The sequence below is a fragment of the Pleurodeles waltl genome, chromosome 9 (assembly GCF_031143425.1).
Source record: "Pleurodeles waltl isolate 20211129_DDA chromosome 9, aPleWal1.hap1.20221129, whole genome shotgun sequence".
Taxonomy (NCBI): Eukaryota; Metazoa; Chordata; class Amphibia; order Caudata; family Salamandridae; genus Pleurodeles; species Pleurodeles waltl.
This window is the reverse complement of record NC_090448.1, coordinates 517664849-517692560: the sequence shown is the minus strand read 5'-3', so window position 1 is coordinate 517692560 and position 27712 is coordinate 517664849. Positions and strand designations below refer to the sequence as shown.

General features: G+C 42.4%; 1 protein-coding gene across 2 annotated transcripts in view; it reads right to left on the bottom strand.

Moving 5' to 3' along the window:
- Positions 1–532: 532 nt before the first annotated feature.
- Positions 533–27712, bottom strand: part of TRMT5 (tRNA methyltransferase 5) — a 58616-nt gene continuing 31436 nt past the window's right edge. The window contains exons 4-6 of one of the 2 annotated variants that reach the window (XM_069207406.1): positions 17559–17683; positions 11706–12357; positions 533–910 (exon numbers count right to left, since the gene is read on the bottom strand). In XM_069207406.1, the coding sequence (XP_069063507.1) occupies positions 840–910; positions 11706–12357; positions 17559–17683 (848 nt within the window). In that variant the 3' untranslated portion in view covers positions 533–839. The remainder of the gene's footprint in view (positions 911–11705; positions 12358–17558; positions 17684–27712) is intronic. The other variant, XM_069207407.1, reaches the window with a different exon arrangement.

Below are 27712 nucleotides of genomic sequence, written 5' to 3'. Positions count from 1 at the left end.
CAGAACTGCATCTATAAAGGGTAAGGGGAATCATTGTAAGAGATTGTTTGCTCAGATATGTGATGGGAATAGGATAGAATTCAGGTGTTGATTATCACACGAAGAAAGACGTGGAGGGGGCAAAGACTTCTTGCCTATGGCCCCTGACACACACTGCTGAAACTGACTAGTGCCAGTACTGTACTGTTAAAGGAAAAGCAGCTATGCTGAAAAGTTTCAAAATATTCTCATTCCATTTACAAAAACAAGTGCCGTCATCTCTACTTCCCTACCCCACTATTAAGCCTTTATTTATTCTACAACATCAGCTCAAAAGCTAAAGTTCTCTTCAGCCACACCTAATCAAAACGAAAATACATTGGAGGTGGCAATATCTTTTAAAGTTACTAACATATGGCAATGGTAAAATGTTATTGGCGGTGAGGAAAAGGGAGTTTACCCTCAAGCTTGCATTCAAGGTAGGCACCCCTATTCTGTAAGCAGATATTGAACTGCAATAAAAGGATGTTTGGTTGTGTGAAAAAAGCATGCATTATTGCGAATTAATACATTTAATTCGAGGAAAGTTCTTAGGTTATCAACAGCAAGGATACAAACACACTTTTGCATCGTTAATGTTCACAAATGCATTCTAAAAAATCCTGAAATTAAAACTGGTTTATACATTGGGATATGTCCTTATTCTCCACCTTTTACAAAAGTGTTTCATTCCTGTTGGTAGACCACAGGAACAACATAAGCAGTCCACTATAATAGAAGCTGAAAAAAAACCATATATCTCTGTGTTACATATGATTTCAACTTTTTCGGTATTCAGTAAGAATTAATGATATACTGAATCAGTTAGATCTCTTTTCAGTACTTTCTTCATCTATTCGAATGCGCTTAGACGATGGCTCATCAGCTGCTTCTGAAAGAAAAAAATAAGTTACAACTGAGGTTGAGAAAAAGACAGTGTAGGAATGTGTCCTAGATATGTAAAAAGTTAATAAGAGCAACAGCAGAGACCAAATGACTTGTTCTATAATAGGAAAACTGGAAAGACATATTGTAAAAGGGGAAATAGTTTAGACCTACTTGAAAACAAAAACATTTAATTGTACAATTTAAATGGCTGATGCTGAGGTATGCCCTACCACATAATTATAATTTCATAAGCAGACACTTGTAGGCAAACATGACCCGTTCATTCTTGACCTCTGGCTTCCCCTCTCTCTTCCCTGCGTAATTTAGGAATCAACTGCAAATTAGTGGCGGCCAGTGGCAAACAAAATGGGTGGGGCAAAGAGAGAATATGTAACCTACTGACAGGCACTAACAAAAACCAGCATTGCCCTTAAGCTGAAAGCCAAAGCTCGTCATACACATAGAGAGAGATAGGGGAGGATCAAGTCCCCATACTTCCTCCCTGAGACAAGCATCAACAACACAGAGTACGGGGAACTTAGTGGACAGACCGGTCAGGCCTGCTAAGCTGGTCACCAGATCACAACTGTAGTGGTCTAATTTAGGCATGAGCTATGGTAGTGGTAGCCGTCTTCTGTTGTGGGGTTTGCCTTACGGAATAGGTGGTCTCACACACACATTATAGCATCATGCTTCATCATTTGACCACCTATCCCCACCCAGGTAGGATGGTACCACCTGGGCGGACTCAACCGTGTTGTTAAAAGAACTCTGAAGGAGTGCTGAAATGATATCTTTCTGGATAAAGTGGGGAACCTGTTAAGTGAAAATATAAGCTAAAATTACCTAACAAACCCACCCCTAGCACCGAAATAGACAGAAACACAGGCTTACGTCCAAAGTCAAAGTTTCTTCCCCTGAGTAGCCAAATGCCATCTGAAGTCTTGGGTCTTGAAAAATCAGTCAGCCGCAAGATTGACAATTTGCAACTGATACCCACTAAGACATTTCACAACACCAGTACCCAAGAATTGGCAGCTTTACAACGCCTCACATCAGACACCACGATAATATTGAAACCAGCAGATAAGGGTGGAGCCACAGTGATAATGACACAAACTATGTATAAAGATGAGTGCCTTCACCTACTGGGGAATATTCAACACTATAAAAAATTATCCGAAGACCCCACCCCCGAGATCAAAGAAGAGATAACCTTCTTGGTGTCAAAAGGTTTGGACAACAAATGGCTTACCAGTCATGAGGCAGCATTTTTGATTCAAGCCAACCCTAAAATACCATACTTTTACATTCTCCCTAAAATACACAAAAAGAAACACCAGCCCCCGGCAGATCCATTGTCTCTGGGATAGGGTCAATTCTAGAACCTTTATCACAATTTTGCGACACATTTTTTACAACCCCTTGTCAAACAAATACCAACGTATTTTCAGACACCAAAGATGTCTTGAACCTGCTCAAAGGGATGCACTTTGATAGAAATACCAAACTTTTGATTACATTGGATGTAGAATCACTGTACACCAATATACCCCAACAAACAACCCTAGAGGTAATCAGTGAACTTCTTGACAGCACCAAACGGGAATCTATAACCTCCCCAGAGTTCTTACTAGATTTAGCCCATTTAGCACTAACCAGGAATTATTTTGAATTTGAAAACACCTACTACCTGCAAGCGCATGGGACATCAATGGGCAGTACATTTACCCCAAGTCCAGCTTGGCCCTACGTTGACTTTTTTGAAAGACAATACATGTTCCATGATGACAACCCTTTTCAGAAACAGATTAGATTATGGAAGCATAACACGGATGACGTCCTTCTGATATGGACGGGGACAGAAAAAGAAGCATTAATATTTGAAGACTTGCTAAATCCCTTGAACCCCTACCTAAGATTCACCATAACTATAGGAGGCACAGAGCTACCCTATTTTTGGCTTCTGATCTACGAGAAAAATGGCTTTCTGGCGACAGAAGTATAGTACAAACCCACAGATCGGAATAATCTTCAGCTCCAGAGCTTCCATCCACCTGCCCTAAGAGAGAATCTACTGTAGGTCAATTCCTTCGATTGAGACGGAATTTCTCCGATATCACAGATTACACAAAACACGCCAAGAGACTTACCAATAAACTCCTCGAAAAAGATTACCCAGTCCATCTGATCAGAAGAGCAGGTAAAAAGGACACTGAACAACCACAGGGACCTGCTGTTAGAACCCTCACAACGTAGTAAGAATGAAGATAAACTAATATGCGTGACCACCTTTAACCCACTATCCAACAGGGAACCAAAAATAATAAGGGACGACTTGAACATTTTGACATCAGGAGGCCTGCATTTTAACCAACCACTCTATGCCTTTAAGAGAACCAGGAGTATACCTGATATGACAGTCCGCCCTCGGGCCAGAACACCAATGGACAAACAAATAAATCTGTGGCTCTTGCCCCAACCATCAGGTCATCACCCATGTGCCAAGTGCAGTGTTTGTCAGTTCACTAAAAAAAAATAACAGATTGGACCTAGACCTAGAAACCTCTTCGGAGTTAAAAACATTCTTGAATTGCAACAGCAAGAACGTTATCTATATGATCAAATGCCCATGCCAAATCAAGTACATTGGTATGACATCAAGGAGAGTTGGCACACGCATTTGTGAACTTAGAAGTAGTATTCACTGCAAACGTGATGCAAACAAACTCACAACCATTCCTCTGGTGATATGGAGTGGGTGGTTATTGACAAAATGAACCAAACCACGACCAATATAAACCAACAGCTCCTACGATATGAACAGAGATGGGTCTGGAGACTATATACAGACAAAACAGGGCTCAACGATGAAATACATTGGTAAATGCTAAATAAAGAGACCGCAGTGGATGACCAAACCATGACGAGTACTTGGTTCATCAATACCAGACTTTAACCACCTTAGGGCACTTGTCCCCTTTCCACCAATAACCCTCCCCCCCCCTTTCTTCTTGTTTGTAATTTCTTAGTAGGTCATCCTCTGAGCACTCAGCTTCGTTTTGTTCTCTAGTTATTTGTTTTTTCCCCTCTTTCCCTCTCTTTTACTCTTTCCCTGTGTTCTTTATTTACCTGGCTCCCTTTTTTCTTCTTCTTCCTTTTTCCCCTTTCTCCTTGGCTCCCTGTTCGTTTTCCCTCTTCCCTGTCCCCCCAGTGTTTCCTCCTTTCCCCCCATTTATCCCCCCCATACCCCTTTTTCTCTCTTCCCTCCCTCCTGCTTTGCTTTCCCTTCTAATCTCCCCCGCCTTCCCTATTCCACTTCTTTCTCTCCCCAAACCACAAATTCCCCCCACCTCACACATCCCCTTCCTCCCGTTTTCCACCGAGCACTGATGTATATATTTTTTTAATTCTTTCCAGCGCTCTAACTGATGCTGGATGTCAGGCTCATGGGACTACAACTCCGATGTGTCTTCGCACTGTGGCAACATGTGTAGGACACATCCACAGAACAAATGAGTCGTGCAGTTCAGCTGATCTACTTGTAGACCAGCTTTAGGAGTTCTCACGCCTCTCTGGCCGATTATCACAAGCGGCTGGGGCAGGGACCTGATTAGGTTCTACTGCAGTATGCTTCCTTTGATGTAGTAAATCCTCCTGCTTCCTCTCCCGGGGGGCCGCATCGAGCAGACGCTTCAGAACCTTTCACTACAGATAAGGTGAATGGTCTTTATGTATTCTGTCCCTCATTTTATATTTACTTTGACTTTTTTTGTTTCTTTGAGTTTGTTTATGTATAATTTCTGTTGACATTCGCTACAAGTAAGCCTCTATGACTCCTAGGGGATTTATACTAGGACACTGCTATCTTGACCTTGTATTATCTAGACTCTTATGACCCTCCAGAGCACCGCATCCACTGTGAACGGGGGCTTATTAACACCCCAAGTGTGACACACAGTAATTCTCCTTTTAATCTCGTCATCTAGTTGACATTCATCCTTCGCACACTACAGAGAATACTAGACATTTACGACTTTTTGCATTGATACCCACTGCCTTTTGACTCTTTCATTCAGACCTTTATAACCTCACATAGTGTGACTACAAGGGGCATCTCCTCTTACCCAGACCAGGGGGAACGTAGGGTAAGAGATTGAGCCCATTTGTTTTTTTAGTTGAAGATTCAAACATTAGTATTGTTTGGTAATTGCATGCTTGTTGTTCACCTATAGCATGATTCTTCACACATTGTGTGCCGTTTGTTTGCATTGATTACTTTCATGCACTGTGTGCAAGTAGTGTCTGTATTTTAAATTCAACTTACTATTCCTTTCCTCCATAGGCCACCCCAAACTGAGCTCTCTCTCAGGTAAGCCCAGATTATATTATAGCGGCGCTGTTCACTTTTAGTTTAGAAAAAGCACATACCCTGTATATAGGAGGAATCCCAGGCCCTGACGAATGCCCCAGACCAGTTTGGCTGGGTAAGCGGGCAGAAACATGTTGGCCATTAGGACTAAGGTGACACTATGAATCATACTCAATAGTGTCCCAATTGTGCTTTTAACCTTACCAACAAACACCGCTATTAAAGGTGTAAGACACACTGGTGAATTGTTATGTAATTTCAGCATATATTTTCACTTAACTGGATCCCCAATTTATCCAGAAATATATGATTTCAGCACTCTCTCAGAGTTCTTTTAATGACGAGGTTCAGTCCGCCCAAGTGGGACCATCCTACCTGGGTGGGGATAGGTGGTCAAATGATGAAGCATGACACTATAATGTGTGTGAGACCACCTATTTCATAAGGAGAACTCCCCCCACCCCCCAACAGAACACAGCTACCATTACGATAGCTCATGCCTACATTAGACCACTACAGTTGTGATCTGATGACCAGCTTGACCGGTCTGTCCACAAAGTTCCCCATTCTCTTTGGGTAGCTGAAGGCCAAAGCTCTCAATCGTGGTCTGTTTTAAACAATGTTTATAACGAGCCATGAATGAGAGCGCTGGAGTTTAGACTAAAAGGCACTCCAAGTTTCTCACAGTGCCTGTCAGTGAATTAAACAAAGTTTTATGAAATAAAAAGACTGACTTACCTACTGCCATGTGCTTGGTGCTCCTCTTTATCTTGGCAGCACAGGCCAGCAACTCCCCTCTACCAATCCAGATGCTTCCCTAATGCTGCTCAGGGAGCATGAGAGAAGCACCAGGATTGGCTGGAGCACGCTGTGTGACACTCCTTAAAGCACTTGGGGAGGGGGGGGGGCGATGGGGTTGTGCTGGCCCTTCACCCAGATGTCTAAGACAGCTTGAGTTGGAGTGATTAAAGAGCACGTCTGGCTGGCCCTCGCAAGACAGCCGGCCAAAGAGACATGCACACTTTAAACTGAAGTGCACACTATTCATCCATGCGACTGCCAGGCCTCCAACTTGGCTGCTGCCAGCATGAAAAAATAAAATGGTAATAACTCTGTTTTATTACTATTTTATTTTTCATGTTTCCTGCTCTCCAGCGGAGGGCCAATGCTCCTTTGCGCTCATGGAGGCACCGCTGCTGCAATTCTAATGCAGGTGAAAATGGACATTTCGTTCTACATTAAGATGACATTTTGAAAACCAAAAACCGAGACATTACATAAACTTAGTAATACAATTCTGCATGTACCAGGAAGCACAGAATAACTTAATTTACAGCTCCCACCAACAAAAAGAATGCAGACAATGACGCAGTAGGGGGAAATAAATGCAACATTTAAGCACAGTTATCTGAGTTAATGAAATGGCTTTCTACTAGACACTGCTATCCAATTATGGATTAAAATCTGCCTACCTCTGTTCAGTCGACCTTCTCTCAAAACTGGGACATGTGCTACATTTACTGGAATTTGCCAAGGTGGCTAGTGAAAAATCAGGACTTCTCCTGACAAATCTAGGATCCCTGGTCACCTTATCTACATCTGATTTTCAAGTTATTCCCTTTATAATGCAGTGCTGTTTTATTTTCCCCAAGGACATTTTAGCACATGAAATCTGAAGAATCCTGGGGGTGGAAGGGTTGGGAGAAGGCCCAGATTGGGTTGATACCATGATGAAATTTATGCAGAAACACAGATTCCAGAGGTCAATTCCCAGAGTAAGGGCCAACTCTGAATATCTCTGGAATTTTGTCCTGCGGAAATACCAGTGTCCTCACGTAAAATGAGGCCGGCATTCCTTGCAGGCTGCAAATTGGGTCTATAGAGCACTAACTGCCCCATTTGTAAAATGTTTTCTGCGGTATTTTGGGAGCCCTGTGAATACAATATCTAGCGGGGTGAAAGTCAGTGTGGACCAAGTACCGCTACCCCACATCCTCAACACTCTTTTCACTGCCAATGTATTTAAGCTATGAATGTCTAATGAGCAGCTGGTGAGCTCTTGCCATTACCTAGTGAAAGGGTTCTTAACCTGTGGTCCTGGGATCACTGGGGATCCACGACTGCTTGGAAAATATAATAATAATAATATTAGCAGATTAATAAGGTGTATATAAATAAAGAAGAAAAATGTAAAATTTAAAAACATTCCATAAATGTGAAGGAATTTGATATTGGAGGCTAAATATTTAGTTGGTATCCTCATATGGATTTGTGGTAGCAGTACAAATGCATCAAATATAATATAGTATGGAAGGTGAGTGTCCTCAGTTGAGTTTAGCCTTTCCATGAAAATGATGTTAGAAATGGGGTTTCTGGTTGGCTAGGGTTTGCACCTCAGCCAGGCAGAACCCACCACTCTAGTCAGGGCAAGTAAGTTACAGACCAAAGATAACATGTGCTCCTTCCCTGGTAGCTTGGCATGTAGCAGTTAAACTTACTTTCAGAGGTTGTGTATAAAGCACTTGAGCAACACTCATACCAGTGACACAATAAATACAGCACAAAAGGGCCTCCACCCAGGATTATATAAAAATATATCCTATTGTGTACATAACACATAGACTAAAACAACATGAATCATCAACGATGTGCATACTATGCAACTCCTGAAGTAGTACATTAGGGAACATCAGGGTAAGTAATGCAACAGGTTATAACTTGGGAACCCATGACACATAACCACTGTGCATGCTATTCAAATCTTGTAACCATATTCGTTATCCTGACAATGCAAGAAAAGCTATGTCACACATCACAAACACTCAGGAGAATTACATAATCATTAGGACCCTCATGGGGCCAGAGTGTGGGGCCGAAGGAGGTATGGCCAAAGGTGGGTGAGGGCCAGTCCTCCTATGGACCCTCCCGACCTTGGGGGAACAAAAAAAATAAAATCAGGCCGCTTGCTAGTAAGCGCAAGATGACCATACAAGTCCCCTGGTGCTTCTGGCAAGCTGGAGCAGTGTGCCCACAGACCCATCACTGCGAGGAGCATCAGACACTATTGGAGCTTGGGGGGGGGGGGGGGAGGGGGCGCAGGGGTGTGGGAAACCTCGCTGGGTCCCCAACCTCGCTGGGAATTCCACAACAAGGGAGGGTAGTGGCTGTCCGTGTCCTCCTTGTCAGCACGGTGCAGCAGCCCCCAGAGACAGTACCTCTCCTTCTGTTGTCGCAGTCCCTGGGGCGTGAAGATGGCTGGTGGACATCAGGTGCTGGGTATGGGGTGACGTAGCCTCAGTATGCTCCGGGTGAAGGGCTGTGCTGGTACAGCACTGAATCCGGCATGCTGGGCACCTCTGAGGGAGATTCCAACATGCAGCAAAGAGGCACCGAGCTCACAGAGCTATGATCCGGTGTGGCGGATTTCAAGAAGAGGGAACTGCCCTGATGGGGAATTTGACGTGCAGCGAAAAAGGCACCGTGCTCACCACAGGTCCAGCAGTACGGAGCGTGCAGGAACAGCACTCGTATCCTCTGGTTGCCTCAGAGCACGATACAACGGTCCATCACGCTGGTTTTCTCGTGCTGAGGCGATATCCAGGCCTAAGTAATTAGACACTCCACCCGCGCTGGGACACAACAAATATAAAGTGCTCAGTGCACGCTAAACTAAAGGTGAAAGTATAAAAATGCTCCAAGACGCTAGTGGGGCACCAATGAGGAAACAAGAGGAAGCAATCTATATGTGCTACTTGTTGGCACATGTAAAGTACAAAATATAGCACTCACCAGATGCTATAGTTGCAGAGACAGGGGCAGCAACCAACGCACTCCATGTGGTGGGCCCTTGGGAGAACACTTGGGGCACTGGGGGTGCAGTAGGCCTGCGTAACAAATGGTTCCTTCTGGCAGTCCTGGTAGAGCCAGGGTCAGCAAAAGTCAGGGAGCAGCTGGAAGCAAGGCAACAAACAGAAAAACAATCCAGCGAGCCCTTTATGCCGCCCAGCAGACAGCAGGTAGCAGGACAACAGCAGAAGAATAGTTAAGATCCGTCCTTTTGCAGCTCAGTAGTCCTTCTGGCAGAGGTCCAGTTCCAGTTCCAAAAGTGGTCTGAAATCAGGCAGTCAGAGCCTCTGTACTTATACTCAGAAATGTCTCTGTTCAGAGGGTTACTTCAAAGGAACCCTTTCAAGTGAAACACAACCCCCTTGTAGCCCTGGCTACAGACATCAATAAGGGGTAATCAGCCTATTCTGTGAGGGCAGGACAATGCCTATTGACATGTAAGGTGTGAACAACCCTCCCTCTCCCCAGCCCAAGATGATTATCAGTATGCTGATGCCTCTTCTGTCACACTCAGTCCTTCCTGTGTTATGGATGTCTGGAAAGTATGCACCAAGAGTAGCTGTCACTCTGCCCTAGACGTGGGTTAGAGCCAGGTTGCAAAAACTCTGCAGTTATAAGCACAGACAAATGCTCTCTTTCTGAAAGTGACATTTCTAAAATAGTAATTAAAAATCCAACTAAATCCGTTAGCACGATTACTCAGTACCATTCCAAACATGCCCACACTACTATTGCCTGGTGGCGAGTGGTGGCTGCCACTAGGTATTTATAGTTAGGACCTAGTTTCTGAAGAAAAAGCTGTTTTTGCTTGCCTACATCTTTGTGTGGCTTGACGAATCATCACAAACATTCCCCCGCCCCCAAAAAAACAGTCTTGTGAGCTGCTGTCTGGAAAGTTTCGGGTGATCCATGAAGCGGGGGCCGAGATAAGGTGGGGTGAAATTTAGAGCATTTCCAATGTTAATTCCCATAGGAAAAATTGAACAGCGATAGCGCCAAAATCACTGGACGGAATTTCACCAAATTTGGCATGAAGGTAGCTCTTGGTCCAGAAAGAGCCCTTTTGTTTGGTGTAAATCTGTTAAGTAGTTTTTGAGAAATGTAAGAAAATTCAAATTTGTATATATAGGGACGAGAAGGATTCGCCACCCCTTCCGATCTCGTGCTGAGATCTGATTGCTGCCAACACTTTAAAGCAGGAAGTGTTGAGCAGAGTCCCAGATAAAAATGTTAAAAAAAATTGAAAGGAGGAAAAGGGGCCAGGGTAAAGACACCCTGACCTCTTAGCTCTGATACTGGGGCCCCACAGGGACCACCCCCAGAGCAAAAAAGCATTATTTAAAAAAAATAAAAAATGTTGCCGCAATTCACAGCGGATCCAGCAAAAATGTAAAAAAAAAAAAAAAAACACAACAAGAAAAACAACTAACTACAACTAACTGTGGGCTCCCTGCTTCGTCTTTTTCAAGCCCCCGGGTATGCCAAGTCCTGTGGGGGTTTTGAATTTACTCGTAGACAACCATAGTAATTCAGCAGTTATAGTTAGAGTTCTTTCAAGTAACTATAGCTCGCGCCCTAAGGTAACTATAACTTGCGCCATTGCCATGCACTGCTAATTACCCCAGATTTTACAACACTCATGACAACTTTTCTAACGACATTACAAAATCTAAATGAAACATTACAACTCAAATTATTGAAGGAAAAAAAAAAAACTGCATGGCGGGGGTGCCAGTTTTAGGAGATAGAGCACATGCACTTCAGCGCTGATTAGCAGTGATAAAGTGTCCAGAGTCCTAAAGCAAAAAGAACAGATTATGGACTGTTCTCATGGAGAACACGGTCAAGGCTGCTTTGCATATGGTTGGGTCCAGACTGGTGTGGTGTGGTGGCCCAAAAAAATATGGCTTGGACCCAGCTCTTTGTGAAAGGGGTGAATGTTTGCATTGTTCAGCATTCCGTTATCACCTGTTCTTTTTACAAGAGTCCCAAAGCAAACAAAAAGAGGGTCAGAAAAATAGAAGTGAAAAGGCAAAACGTTTGGGGATAACCCCACAGAAAGGGCCATTTCCAACAAATGACAATTTATATTTTTTTAATTTGTGAATTAAATAAAATATTTCATAAATAGTGTATTTGTTTGATGAATGCTCGTTTCTGTATTTTTGAGGTTCAAATCATCGCACTTATTTAATCCTTATTTAATCCGGGGTCCCTGGCCTCCACTAATGACTCAGTAGTGATTAGGAAGGGTAAGTCAGGGTCACCAGAAGTCGAAAGGTTAAGAACCACTGACCTAGTAGATAACTAATCAAAACCAAAGCAAGTCACAGCTGACACACACATCCCCTTGCAGAGGCTGAATTGCCTTTATGCGAACACACCTGCAAAAACAGAGCAAACACGCCACATGACCTGCAATGAAACAGAAAGTTGGCAATAGTCTACCTGCTAATTCATTAAGATATATTTAATTCAGTTTGAAACGATTTTTTAAACGTATGATGATATCCTGAACCTCCAGAAGTCATCACTAAAATGCTCTTGCTGTTTTGTAACAGGTTTTCTGTAACATACTTACCCAGTGTTGCAACCTTCTTGTAGAGCACCACATCAGGTATCCTAAAACTAATGCACATCATTTCCTTATTTGGTGCAACGTTTCGCACAAGATGGATGGAACTACATTCCTCGATGGAGGCACCCACGAAAGTTTCAGCTCTGCGCCTTATGTCGCCAGCAGGGTTATCATCTTTTGAGAAGCTGTAGCAGTGCACGGTAGGAAGGGTGACATTTCTGCTCGGTTGTTCTTCTAAAAGACCCTGAAAAGCATCTAAGAACTCAACAGCCAATCCTGGTAAATTCATTACAACATGCACTGAGTTTTTTCTTTCTTCTGGTGGCAGCGCCAATTGTTGAGTTAACTGTTCTTTCACTGTCAAACTGATAAAATCACGACCATCCATGTTGAATGTCTGAACTTTTTTATCCACTTTATTCAATTTACAATTATGCAACAGCCATTTGTAGGATTCTGGATTGAGATCATTGGCAAATACTGTGCAGTTTTTCTTGGCAGCAGGAATGGCGAAAGGCCCAACTCCAGCAAACACATCAAAAAGAATGTCACCAGACTTCAGCAGCCCAATGATCCGTTCGTGTTCGGTGCTCAGTCGTGGATTCCAGTAGACTTTAGAAAAATCAAATTCATAGCTGGTGTTGTTTTCTCTAACCTAAAAAAAAAAACAAATCACATAAAACCGAATAAGTGACTTTATTTATAGTACAATTTACACACAACAAAAAAAAAACTACTTTAAATGAAAGCTAACCTTGCATGCATTTTCGACTAGCCAAAAAGGCTCAACTCTATGGTGACTATAGTCTATCTTTACAAAGTCTGCTGAGCGAGAGTGGCCAGAGGATGGGGTGAGTGACGCCGTGCTTTCTCTGTCTTTCGTGTTAAACTAACTGCACATGTAATCTTGCCTGTGGCAGATGACAGCATTCGTTAAAGTGCCTCATTCAAAATGTTCCCCCAATGTAACAGGAACCTCTTCAGTGAAAGGGAAGGCAAACTGCACATCTACAAATCATTTCATTCAGAATCCCTGTTGCTCTCCACTTGCGAAAGCCGCAAGGACTCGGCGTCCCAGTGGATTCAAAACAGCTCCGCTGCACAACAAGGTATTAATTTGGCACTCGAGACCTATGAGTAACTAATCTGTTCATGAATAACTTAAGAATGGAATACAAAACAAGTACTGGTAAAGCCAAAGGGTTTGACCACTGTACTATGTGCGGTTGGCTTTGACAATCCATGTTTGTGTACTGGGGAGAAAGCGCAGACAAAGGAATCCGAACAAGCTTTTGCAAAGTTAGAACTATTGACATAATAAATACACAACTGGACTTTTCTTGCCACATACATTGGTCAAACCTGCCTCATAATTTCGTCTTTTCCTACCATCCAATTCCAGGTGTCCTGCATATAACTAAAGCACTCCCACTTGCCTTCTTTCTCTATGTTGCCATTTAGCATCCTAAATTAAATCTGCCATGCTAATTCCAATAGAATACCACTTTTACCACCCCACCATGAGAGTTGCTGGCTGGCTAACACAATTCCCCCAAAAAAACACAACATTCACAGAGGAGAATTAAACTAGAAGAGCCACCCAAACATATCAAGAATGTTCAAACAATCATAGTGTAATAAGGATGTTAAGTTAGCCAGAATCATGGTCATAATTGTAATAAAGAGAGATTATTAAAACATATACAATCATCATGTAAACCTTTTTCAGAAATAAACTTTTGGTATTAGACTGTAATGGTCAAAACAGCGCCCAGAGAGCACAATAACAAAAATATCATTTGTAAGAAATATGGTCATGTAATCATACTGTTAGCCCCTAGAGAGCATAGCCCCATGAAAAAACAGGAGAAACGAATGCAGTGTAGCCATATACTTAGCCCCTGAAGAGCATTTTTAGGGCTAGCAGGCCTGATGGAATGATATTACATACTAGGCCTTTAAAACAAAACTTCTCCCAGCTGTAAAACAAAAGTTCTAGCCATAAGAAAGCTTAAACGATACTGAATGGTGGGAGGGGATATTATTTTGGGGTTGTCACTAAACTAGTGTGGGGACCAGGAGATGGTGTAGATAGAAAGAGTGTTTTGAAGGTGGTCTTATTGTCCTAGGACCACCACAGGTTGAGTTAAGAGCAAAAATATTTTGTAAAAGTAATGCCTTGCAAACAACTATGGGGGAAGTTTCCGTGCCACAAATATTTTAGTATGTTGATATGACTGTCATGATTAGAACAGCCCCTAGAGGACACCAAAAAGCAAACATGTGTAAGAAACATGGTTAATTAACTATACAGTTAGCCCCTAGAGGGCATAACCACACAAAAAGACAATGGCAAAAAGTAATGCACTGTAACCATATATTTAGCCTCTGCAGGGTGTAGTGCATTACACATTTTCATGTGTAGCAGGCCTATAGCAATGATATTACAAACAATGCCCTTGAAACACAAGCTATTCCCAGCTGTAAAACAAATGTTCAAGCCATGAGAGCTTAAAAAGACACTGACTGCTAGGAGGGGTTATTATTTTTGGGGCCCCACTAACCTGGTGTGGGGACCAAGAGATGACCAAGACAGAACAAGTGTGTCGTGCTGAACGTTTTGGTGGTGGTCCGATTGTCCTGGGACCACCACAGGCTGAATTATGAGCAAAAATGTTTTGTTAAAGTAATGTCCTGCAAAGCATTATGGGGCGAATTTCCCGTGTGCAGTGAATATTGTACTATTGTCTCTCCTGCTGTGGCGGGAGAGCAACTTTTGCTTTGAGGTTTTCTGTTTTACGTAAAGCATTTACCAATTTCAAGTGTTTTAAGCGGCGAGCTATAAGAAATGACTGATTAGGTAACTGTGACCAACGCTCCAATACGCTGATAGTTCGCCCACAGTGAAGTATATCGGCAATCGTGCAATAATCCATGTAATAGGGGCAGTCTGTAAAGCGTTACAAAAACAGCCTCAAGGCGGGACAAACGGAAAGTATTTACCAATGACATCATGTGACGTTTGAAAGGCAAGCCTAGGAGCGAATGAAAGTAATGGGCGTCAGATGGGCATGGTTAAAAGCCCACTATATTTACAAGAGGTCAAAGCGCTTGCATGCTCAAACTAAAAATGGATGTTAGAAGAAGTAAAAAAGGACTGCTTTTTATGTAGAATCCATTTTTAGGACGCTTTTGTCAGCACTTGCACCCTAGCCCTACCTGGATGCTCACTGTCTGTAGAACAGTTCTCATCCATTTCAATGCAGACAAAGACAAACCTAAATAGCCAATAGAAAGAAATTATGTCACCAAAACACTCCTTTGGGTACATTCAAGATGTGATTCATAATGCTGCAAGTCAAGCTGAATGTTCCAAGGCAAAAAAGCCAATGGAAGAAGGAAGTTGCTCAAATCTCCTCACAGTAAGTAGGGAGTATAAAATGTTCGCCATGATGAAAGCACCACACATACTAAAAATAAAAAGCTACAAACCATGTTGTGTGGAGTGCTGAAAAATAAGAGGGGGGCCTCTCTGCATCATGTCAGTGAGCTTCCTGCATTAATGTACTAAGACCTTGTGCAAGAATGTCCTTGGACTCCAGTTAGATATTTAGAATTTTACCTACATTAAACATTATGCAATAACTAAACATAGCATACACTAATACAACTGGGTTCTCTTAATAGTATTTCTAGCTCCTGCTGAATATGGTTTTGCTGATAGCTAGACATTCACACTACATGTCTAACGAAAAGCCTTGAGACTAATGGAATCTGTAGGAAGCTGGCTCAGTGGTTCCCAAATTTAAATCCTGAGGACTCTCACTGAATCACTACTGGAAGCCAAGGACCCCCAAGCAAACTGTACAATTTACATTTCAAACATTAAAACAGTAATTCACAAAAAATACACAAACAGTTTCACACTAAATACTTGAATAACTAAAGATATAATTTTTTTGTACTGCACAAAGTATGCCAAAAAAAGAAAAATTGAAAAATTTTCATGGGAAGGTCGGTGCAGCATCTCGGCTACTAGATTTTCAATGTTTGATTTTATTTCGGGAAGTTGAATCCTCAGGTCAGATTCTACATTTCCCAAGTAATTTCTGTATTTAGTTTTTAAGTAAATAAGATCTAAGAAAGCTTTTTCACATAAATATGTGGTGGCGGAAGGAAACCTCGAATGCTTCTCTTTACATAGCCCCTCTGTCACATAAATTTAATTTGTTTTATAGCACCTCTCATACCATTATAGGGTGTCAGAGCACTTTACATCACACGCATACAGGGACAATGAATCATATGTGTGTGTATAGCAAATGTCACATAAGGCACGGAGACTAAGGTGTAGGATTCACGTCATCCATACTGGTAGGCATTTTCTAAGAGTAATTGTTCTGGAGAACCACAAACTCAGGGTTCAGAACATACCAGTGGTTAGAATTGACTTTAATAATATTAATTTATTTCTACGCAAACAAACCTTTTTTAGCAGCATCAGGATAATGAAAGACCGGGGAAAAACATAACTTTCTAACTTGTACTATGCTATTTCCATTCAGCTCTTTGATGGCAGTTCATCGCTCACTATGCTACATTACGATTCTAACTTATGAACTGCACACTAACAAAAGAATCAAAAACAAAAGCATTAACCTACTTGCTATGCACATAAAATACTGTTCTTTGATATGCATGATACACGTTCTTTGTAGCAGGCAAACTAACCATCCGCGCTACCTTAGATGAGTCAAAACAGCCACTTGATAAACCTCCCATCTCTCTCCAGCAGGTATATTAATCATGAGAGTTATCTTGGCACTTTTATTTTTGCCCGAAAACTGCTTGATATACAAGAACTATGCAGTGCTTTTAAAACTGCTGCACAGATGAAGTAACAAATATCGAGAGGCGCCAGCTGAAGAAATGCCTTCCTGCCGGCAACTGCCTTGAGATGCCTGCAGACCACATGGGAATGTGTAACAGACACCTGGGGGTTCGCGGACAACAGGCTGTGAACCGCTGCTTTATATAGTATACCAAAAAGAAGTATGCTGTGTAGAATCCAGGTATCCCCTTAAAAGAGGACAAGGCTTTCTTTAAAAAAAAAAAAAAAAAACACATGGTCTGTAGTAGGGTAGGCTAATCAAAGAGGAGTGTTAGACACTTGTTGCATAAGCACAGTCATTAAATGATAAACTCACACTCAAAAAGAGGATCCACAGTAATTTAGAAAAAATAAAATATTTATATGTATTTTTTAACACCAAGCACTTTGTTATTGGGTAAGTACTTTATAAGTTAGCAGTTTGTAGTACACGGCAAAAACACCTGCATTGACTTTAATGTGGTAAGGTTATCCTATGGGAAAAGAAGCATATAGTGCATAGATGTAGACACCTATAATCTTAGATGTGGCAATGAAGCCTCTGTATGTTTGGTTAACGTCCCCAGGCTGAGAAAAGGACAAGTAAAACGTTGCTAGATGGACCCTCAACTCATCAACTTACTGCATTCCACAGAGATAGAGAATTCACATTGTGTATGGATCCTTCAGGAAGAATGGGTTAATACCAGCAAACTAAGGTTAATACAAGAGCAATGCATTCCCCCTTTTCAAAGAAGTATCACAATTTTTAGCAAAAAATAAAAAGTAAGAAGTATCCCCCCCACACACACAATAAAACAATGAAAACAAAAAAAGCAAAAGAAACTGACAAAATGTTTTTTGTATAGGGACATAAAGTGTGAATGAGATACAAAAGAGGACATATGAAAACGTTTGTGGTTACTGCATTCAGAATATTACTTCATATTTCCCCTAGAAAATCAGTCAGAAACCACCATACACACCTTTGTTATCATGTTATTATCCCCGGCTAGAATTTCCATTTGAAAATTTCGGTACGTGGTATCTATCGTGTTGGTCTTATTTACTACTGATGTGACACCTGGGTTCTTATCCATTATGACTTGACCTGTAAAAACAGTTAAGTAAAAAGGGTTACTTTTAGTAAAATATATTCTTCTCCTTTCACATTAAAGCTTAACAAAGTAAATCTATACATATTGTATGTACTAGTTGAGGGAGTGGTAGCCACAGCTTGCCAATCAAGGCAGACCTCTCCGGCTGTCTATTATAGACAACCCTTTTCAACAGCATATTGAAAGGGAGCAGGTCAGTTCTGCAGAACGGTGTGCGAAACCTAGACTTCCTACGGAACACCATGGCGGCAGACTAATACGAGTTAATGTATCAAGATATATCTAAGGTAGAACCGCTACTGATGGACATAAAGGCACGATCCTCTCTTGGTAATGAGTGAGCAGTCAACAAAGATTACGTTCTTCATCGTTATGTTTGCAAGTGGGTTGACTATTGCACTAATGCAATTTGTGAGAGTAAATAAATGTGAACTCTTGGACGAAGCCTGAAAACTAGACAAATGTTTGAATTCTGCAAGGGCTCAAAAGAAAAGACTGGGCAAGGTCTTCCCATACAAATAATTATATTCACAACATGACTGTGCTGGAGGGGGGAGAGGAATTAGGGTCCTGATTTGCACCTGTAATTTGTACAAAAGGCTTGTGAATAGTATCAGCAATACGTTTTGAAACCAAATTCATAATGCACTCCTGTGTTATACCAAGATTTGCAGACCTTCTAGTCAATACGTTTTTGAGGACAAAGCTACAAAGGTTTATTTTGTGGTTACTAATTTCTATGCTTTTTCTTAATAAACATGTTCCAGACTTTGCGTAGGCTGGGAGAGTAATTTTATTTAGCAGGCTGAGCTACAAAGAGCCAACAATTCAGCTTTATAGTGCAGTTAGTTTTAATTGTGGAACGTTCATCACTCAACAATGAAAACTACAATGAATAGAAACTGGTTATCAAGGGAAGCTATGCGTTTTTTTTTATTATACCCAAGAACATGAGTTTAGGGATAGCTATAATTTGTACAGCCAACATGGGAAGACATCTAATGCCACCCGATTGTGAAGGAGTTTTTTTTTCAATAAGCATTTTGCTGTTGTTGACACTGTCAACAGGAATCTAGACATTTTGATAGCATCAAAGAATCATAACAAATGTCCTGCCCTCGGCGTTGCACCATGTCTCATATGTGGATGGCATAACATATAGTAGGGGCAAAACTTTTAGCAATGTTAAGTCACATTTTCAGGACGTGAAATGCAAATATTTGCCATGGAAGAGGGCTGCAATATGCCAGAAGCTGGCCAGCAACCTCTGAAAATGACCAGACCCAGGCATTTTTTTTTAAAACTTCAGAGACATCGGGGACTCAGATTTGGTTTATGTGATTCCCCCAATTTTGTTACCTGGACGCCATTCAAACATCAAACTATGGCTAGTAATATACAACTGTCTTATGTTAAATGCCCCTATACCTTACAGTCACAAACTTCTCCTGATAAATACAGTACCCTAAGTTTTAGTGACATACATAACTCCAAGCTAGGTAGTGTTTCGGACCTTGTATCATTAGCTGCAGAAAACATATTTGACCACTAAAACCCCCATTCTGGATTCGGGCCTCAAAGGAATCTGGTTTTGCAGACACTTTTATAGGGAGAGTAAGGAATCTGTACGATCAGCAAACGATTTCTGTGGTCAGGGATAGCCACGGACGTTCAGGCCCATAGGGGTACCAGGATGGGCAATCCCTGCTTCTCTTTGTAATAGAACTGAAACTGTTGGCATTTCAAATTAAAGACTCGGAGACAAGAGGAATACTGATTGGCATTTAATACAATGAGTTGTTCGTCTACATTGATATTGTGTGTTCGGTGGCATGTGTAGCTGCAGATACACATGCTGTGCATAGTCCGCCGTCTGGTGTTGGGTCGGAGTGTTACAAGTTGTTTTTCTTCGAAGAAGTCTTTTCGAGTCACGAGACCGAGGGACTCCTCCTCCTTTGTTTCCATTGCGCATGGGCGTCCACTCCATCTTAGATTGGTTTTTTTCCGCCATCGGGTTCGGACGTGTTCCTTTTCGCTCCGTGTTTCGGGACGGAAAGATAGTCATAACTTCGGAAAACTACGTCGATATTGTTTAGTTCGGTATCGGGTTAGATTAGAATCGACACCGAATCCTGAAGAGCTCCGGTAGCCCTTCGGGGTAATTTTGATCCCCCGTCGGTGCCTGGTCGGCCTGACCGCGTGCAACATCGACACTGATGGAACGGACCCCGTTCCGATTCTGTCCTAAATGCCACAGTAAATATCCCTATACAGACCAACATTTGGTCTGTAACTTGTGCCTGTCACCCGAGCACAAGGAAGAAACGTGTGAGGCCTGTCGAGCGTTTCGGTCGAGAAAAACGCTCCGTGACTGAAGAGCCAGACGGTTGCAGATGGCGTCCACGCCGACAGGACAACGAGGGTTCGAGGAACAGGGAGAAGAAGAAGAAGCCTTCTCCATCCATGAATCGGACTCAGAAGAATTCGACGTCGAAGAAACCGTGAGTAAGACGTCGAAGCAAGCACCACACAGGAAAACAGACAAAGCCCAGGGGACGCCACTGCCAACAGGCCATGGCTCAACCCATAAAGTAGGTGACCGTCCATCGGCACCAAAAAAAGGCGAACTGGTGCCGAGGTCGTCCGACTCGGGTCGAGACACAGGCACGCAGCAATCCCGGGACCGAGAAAGTGCTGCAGAAAAGGGTCGACACCGAGACAGCACCACCGAGGCTGCTCGGCACAGAGACAGCGGCACCGAAGATGGTCGACGCCGAGAAAGTTCGACACCGAAAAAGAGGAAAATCTCGTCGGAGCCGAATACAACAAAAGACACGGTTTCGGTGCCTAAACGACCAGCAACCGAACCGACAGCCAGTTCGTACTCAGAGGAACAATCACTGTCCTCCCAAATGCGCAAACACAGGTTTGAGGAAGATTTACAAACCACAGATGTAGACCACACCCAAAAGCGGATCTTCATACAAAGTGGTACAGGGAAGATCAGCACTCTTCCCCCAATCAGGAGGAAAAGGAAACTCGATTTCCAACCACAAGAAAAGACACCACAAGCAAAAGTGGTAAAGAAGGTAACTCCACCACCCTCTCCACCACCGGTAACTCATACATCACCGGCACAGACTCCGTCACATTCACCAGCTCATACCACTATGAGCCAAGATGACCAGGATGCGTGGGATCTCTAGGACGCCCCAGTATCAGACAATAGCCCTGAGTCGTACCCTACTAAGCCCTCACCACCTGAAGACAGTACAGCGTATGCACAGGTGGTAGCTAGGGCAGCAGAGTTCCATAACGTGTCGTTACACTCAGAGCCTGTCGAGGATGACTTCCTTTTCAACACCCTCTCCTCCACCCATAGCAATTATCAAAGCCTTCCTATGCTCCCGGGAATGCTAAGGCACGCTAAACAGATCTTTAAAGAACCTGTCAAAAGCAGAGCAATAACTCCAAGGGTGGAGAAGAAATATAAAGCACCGCCCACGGACCCTGCTTTTATCACATCACAACTGCCACCAGATTCAGTTGTCGTAGGAGCAGCTCGTAAAAGAGCCAACTCGCACACATCAGGCGACGCACCACCTCCAGACAAGGAGAGCCGCAAGTTCGACGCAGATGGGAAAAGGGTTGCAGTACAAGCTGCAAACCAGTGGCGCATCGCTAACTCGCAGGTGCTCCTAGCGCGATATGACAGAGCCCATTGGGACGAGATGCAGCATCTCATCGAGCATCTACCCAAAGAATTCCAGAAACGGGCAAAACAAGTGGTTGAGGAGGGACAAAATATCTCCAACAACCAAATACGTTCCTCTATGGATGCAGCGGATACAGCTGCAAGAACAATAAATACCGCGGTAACCATAAGGAGGCACGCATGGTTGCGCACATCCGGCTTCAAACCTGAGATAGAACAGGCAGTGCTCAATATGCCGTTCAATGAACAACAATTGTTTGGACCTGAAGTTGACACGGCAATTGAAAAATTGAAAAAAGATACTGACACAGCTAAGGCCATGGGCGCACTCTATTCCCCGCAGGGCAGAGGCACTTTTGGCACGTTTCGCAAAACAACCTTCAGAGGGGGGTTTCGAGGTCAAACCACACAAGCTAGTACCTCACAAACAACACCGTCTACCTACCAGGGACAGTACCAAAGGGGAGGCTTTCGGGGCCAATACAGAGGGGGACAATTCCCTAGAAACCGGGGAAAATTTCAGGGTCCCAAAACCCCGCCAACCAAACAGTGACTCACAAGTCACTCAACCCCTTCACACAACACCAGTGGGGGGAAGACTAAGCCAGTTCTACAAATTTTGGGAGGAGATAACAACAGACACTTGGGTCTTAGCAATTATCCGGCATGGTTATTGCATAGAATTTCTCCAACTCCCTCCAAACGTCCCACCAAAAACACAGAATATGTCAAAACAGCATTTAGACCTGCTAGATCTGGAAGTTCAAGCATTACTACAAAAAGACGCAATAGAATTCGTACCAGGTCCACAAAGAAACACAGGAGTTTACTCACTGTACTTTCTAATACCAAAAAAAGACAAAACACTGAGACCAATCTTAGATCTCAGAACACTAAACACCTACATCAAATCGGAACACTTTCACATGGTCACGCTACAGGACGTATTACCACTGTTGAGACAGCAAGACTACATGACAACCTTAGATCTAAAAGACGAGTATTTCCACATACCGATACATCCCTCGCACAGGAAATACCTAAGGTTCGTATTCAAGGGAATACATTACCAATTCAAAGTGTTGCCGTTCGGTATAACAACCGCACCGAGAGTCTTTACAAAATGTCTAGCAGTAGTCTACCTAGACGATTGGCTAATCAAGACCAACTCCCTAACAAGGTGTTCACACCACACAGATTATGTCATACAAACCCTCTACAAACTAGGGTTCTCCATCAACTATACAAAGTCACACATTCTGCCGTGCCAAACACAGCAATACTTGGGAGCGACAATCAACACAACAAAAGGGATAGCCACTCCAAGTCCACAAAGGGTTAAAAAAATTTACAAAGTCATACAAGCCATGTATCCAACACAAAAAATACATGCAAAGATGGTGTTAAAACTCCTAGGCATGATGTCCTCATGCATAGCCATTGTCCCAAACGCAAGATTGCACATGAGGCCCTTACAACAGTGCCTAGCATCACAATGGTCACATGCACAGGGTCACCTTCTAGATCTGGTGTTAATAGACCGCCAAACATACATCTCGCTTCTATGGTGGAACAGTATAAATTTAAACAAAGGGCGGCCTTTCCAAGACCCAGTGCCACAATACGTGATAACTACAGATGCTTCCATGACAGGGTGGGGAGCACACCTCAATCAACACAGCATCCAAGGACAATGGGACGTACATCAAAAAAGGTTTCATATAAATCACCTCGAATTGTTAGCAGTATTCCTAGCGTTGAAAGCATTTCAACCCATCATAATCCACAAATACATTCTTGTCAAAACAGACAACATGACAACAATGTATTATCTAAACAAACAGGGGGGAACACACTCGACACAGCTGTGTCTCCTAGCACAAAGCATATGGCAGTGGGCAATTCACAACCACATTCGCCTAATAGCACAGTTTATTCCAGGGATCCAGAATCAGCTAGCAGACAATCTCTCTCGGGATCACCAACAAGTACACGAATGGGAGATTCACCCCCAAATTCTAAACTCTTACTTCCAAATTTGGGGAACACCTCAAATAGACCTATTTGCAACAAAAGAGAATGCAAAATGCCAAAACTTCGCATCCAGGTACCCACACCAGCAGTCTCAAGGCAATGCTCTATGGATGAATTGGTCAGGGATATTTGCGTACGCTTTTCCCCCTCTCCCTCTTCTTCCATATCTAGTAAACAGATTGAGTCAAAACAAACTCAAACTCATACTAATAGCACCTACATGGGCAAGACAACCTTGGTATACAACACTACTAGACCTGTCAGTAGTGCCTCATGTCAAACTACCCAACAGACCAGATCTGTTAACACAGCACAGACAACAGATCAGGCATCCAAACCCAGCATCGCTGAATCTAGCAATTTGGCTCCTGAAATCCTAGAATTTGGACACTTAAACCTCACACAAGAATGTATGGAGGTCATAAAACAAGCTAGAAGGCCATCCACTAGACACTGCTATGCAAGTAAATGGAAAAGATTTGTTTGCTACTGCCATAATAATCAAGTTCAACCATTACATGCATCTCCAACGGATGTAGTAGGATACTTACTACATTTGCAGAAATCAAATCTGGCCTTCTCTTCCATAAAGATACATCTCGCAGCAATATCTGCATACCTGCAGATTACTCATTCAACTTCACTGTTTAGAATACCTGTCATTAAAGCATTTATGGAAGGCCTAAAGAGAATTATACCACCAAGAACCCCTCCTGTTCCTTCATGGAACCTCAACATTGTCTTAACAAGACTCATGGGTCCACCTTTCGAACCCATGCATTCTTGCGAAATACAATACCTAACGTGGAAAGTTGCATTTCTCATTGCCATTACATCTCTAAGAAGAGTAAGTGAAATTCAGGCGTTTACTATACAGGAACCATTTATTCAAATACACAAAAATAAGGTAGTTCTAAGAACCAATCCAAAATTCTTACCAAAAGTTATCTCACCGTTCCACTTAAATCAAACAGTAGAACTACCAGTGTTCTTTCCACAGCCAGACTCAATAGCTGAAAGGGCACTACATACATTAGACATCAAAAGAGCACTAATGTACTACATTGACAGAACAAAACCAATTAGGAAAACAAAACAACTATTTATTGCATTTCAAAAACCTCATACAGGAAACCCAATATCAAAACAAGGTATAGCCAGATGGATAGTTAAGTGCATCCAAACCTGCTACCTTAAAGCAAAGAGAGAGCTGCCTATTACACCAAAGGCACACTCAACCAGGAAGAAAGGCGCTACCATGGCCTTCCTAGGAAATATTCCAATGAACGAAATATGTAAGGCAGCAACATGGTCTACGCCTCACACATTTACTAAGCACTACTGTGTAGACGTGCTATCTGCACAACAAGCCACAGTAGGTCAAGCTGTACTAAGAACTTTATTTCAAACTACTTCCACTCCTACAGGCTGAACCACCGCTTTTGGGGAGATAACTGCTTACTAGTCTATGCACAGCATGTGTATCTGCAGCTACACATGCCACCGAACGGAAAATGTCACTTACCCAGTGTACATCTGTTCGTGGCATTAGTCGCTGCAGATTCACATGCGCCGACCCGCCTCCCCGGGAGCCTGTAGCCGTTTGGAAGTAATCTCCAACATTTGTACATTTGTAAATATATTACCTTAACCTTTATTTTGTACATACTTATTCATTCCATTGCATGGGCACTATTACTAACATACACAACTCCTACCTCACCCTCTGCGGGGAAAACAATCTAAGATGGAGTCGACGCCCATGCGCAATGGAAACAAAGGAGGAGGAGTCCCTCGGTCTCGTGACTCGAAAAGACTTCTTCGAAGAAAAACAACTTGTAACACTCCGACCCAACACCAGACGGCGGACTATGCAAAGCATGTGAATCTGCAGCGACTAATGCCACGAACAGATGTACACTGGGTAAGTGACATTTTCCTTATAATGAATACCCCAGATATACAGCTCTTCAAACTTAACATTAAATTCGGATCCTTGTTGAGATGATAGATTAACTGTGCCAAAACTGAAATGATGTCCTTGACCAAAAAGAACTTGGAAATGAGAAAGTCGGAAGAACTGGCAACAAGACAAATAGCGACCATGAAGTATTTGATGATAGCCTTTAAACTAGACATGAAACTAGGTTACGGACAACACTGCAAGACTATTAGTGCAATTTAAGACGGACTTTCAAATGTGACCATATCACTTGTGGATAGGCAAGATGACCGCCACTTCAGAGACACTCGGTTTAGTTGTCTGTCCTTTCAATTAAGCTAGGACTACTTACAAAATGTGAAGAAGCGCATTGCTAACTTTATAGGCAAATTCCAAAAGGTAAAATAAAACTGTATTTGTTATAAAAAGATGACACTCTGGGAGGAATGAGTGTCCAACCTAAAATGGGACATGTGGGCCAAAATGATTAGTGGAAGCGGCCAGCGTACACCTTGGTGGGGAGGGGACACCAACGTGGATGACGTTTGAAAATGTACTCTTGAAACTATTCACCACAATCCAATCTTCGATCACACCAGAGAAATTTGGAAGACAGTGTATCTCATGCTACCACCATTTGGATAAACACTATATGCCTGATGGCAGGCTTCTTTACCCAAAGGTCTGTGATGAAGTATTTACACCTGCTAAATATTGTTTGAAAGGACATTCAGATAACCATTTGGGGATATGAAAAGGGAATAGAATATTCGGCATAGAGACTTCAATATATCTGTAGCAGAACCAGTGCCTCTCAAAAAAGGATGATTATCCTGAAAATGGATAAACACGCAAAATTGTATTATATATATGCTATGGTTAGTGAAACTAGGAAAATACCTAATATCTGAGATTATGAATTAGGGGGGATTTTACTCTTATGAAATGAAAGTACCTGCAACATTAATACAAAGTTAATCTCATGTCTTGCAACACACATATAGGGCCACTAAAGAAGAACTATCACAATTCCCCAAACACTGGAGAAACTACGGGAATTACAGATCTTCCAAGCATGGGAGGTGGGATTGCTCTAACGCATTCCCATAAGGAGTTTTAGACAAAATTATTTGGTAATCAACATTTCAAACTTGTTGACATAAATCTGATATTCTGGGATCAGAAGAGACATAGACTGGTACCAAAGAAAGCTGCAACCCACAATGTAACGTCATAAGGATGTCAGTAGAGTTATCAGACACTGGAAATGGACCAACAAAGGTATTACAAGAAATGGAATGACTGCCTGGCCGAAACCAGTGTGGTGCGAGATGTATAGCCATGGAACACAAAGAGGGGAAGGTAGGTTTAAGGGGCAGAAATACCTAGATAGTACATGACTGTGAATGTTGCTAACACATTCACTTAATTAGCATAAATATTCAATGGGGCAAATATCATGCTGTCAAACAGTGTATTTGGAGAGAGATTAGAGACCCCAATTGAGCACAACGAAGCCATGTAGAATACAGGGACTTTACGACTCAGGAAGTACTGTAGAACCTCACAAATTAATGGTTGCTGAAAAATTGCAGAGGACTCAAATAAAGACCCCCATCAATATATTCTACCTCATAAGTGGTACATTTGTTTTCTGAGGATGGTGATCTCTTGTTTAGCATCATCATAAGGTCTAGTTCCACCTGAGTGTTCCGTTCTCCAGACGAAGAAACTTCCCTCCTGGAGGTATATCGTCTCTGGGAGGACAGATATAGAGTGAAGGTAAATCTAAAATTATCTCCAGTCCTGAAATAGTATATAACGAAAAATAATAGGGGGACAGTGAAAAAGTTTAAAAAAAGACTATGTTATTAGGTAAAATGATCAATCCTATACATCTGATGCCTCAGGTCGACATGTTTCATCAGTTTATAGCCCGCACAGGTCAACGACTTTCATAAGGACCAAGTGAGTAAAAGTTGAACTCAAATTGTGAGCAGCCTAAGCAGGTTTTCTTAACTTACATATGTTGTCCAGCGGACTATTCCATTGGGACATGGTTCAATGAGGCTCATTCAAGTAGCATGGTCATGTAGAGATTGACACCTTGCATGGTAGAGAGGACCACCAGGTCAAACACATTTGTGCGTTGACTATCGGGAGCAATTCTCAACGACTCTCTCAACCTCACAAATTGTCAAAAGAATGGGAGGGTTCATAACCTACTTTAAATGAACAACAACGTTTTGACTTCATACTTGTGTCAGTAGTTCTTGGGAGTTTAAGAAGGAAGTGCACTGTTAGGGATTTAGATTTATTCAACAGCGAAAA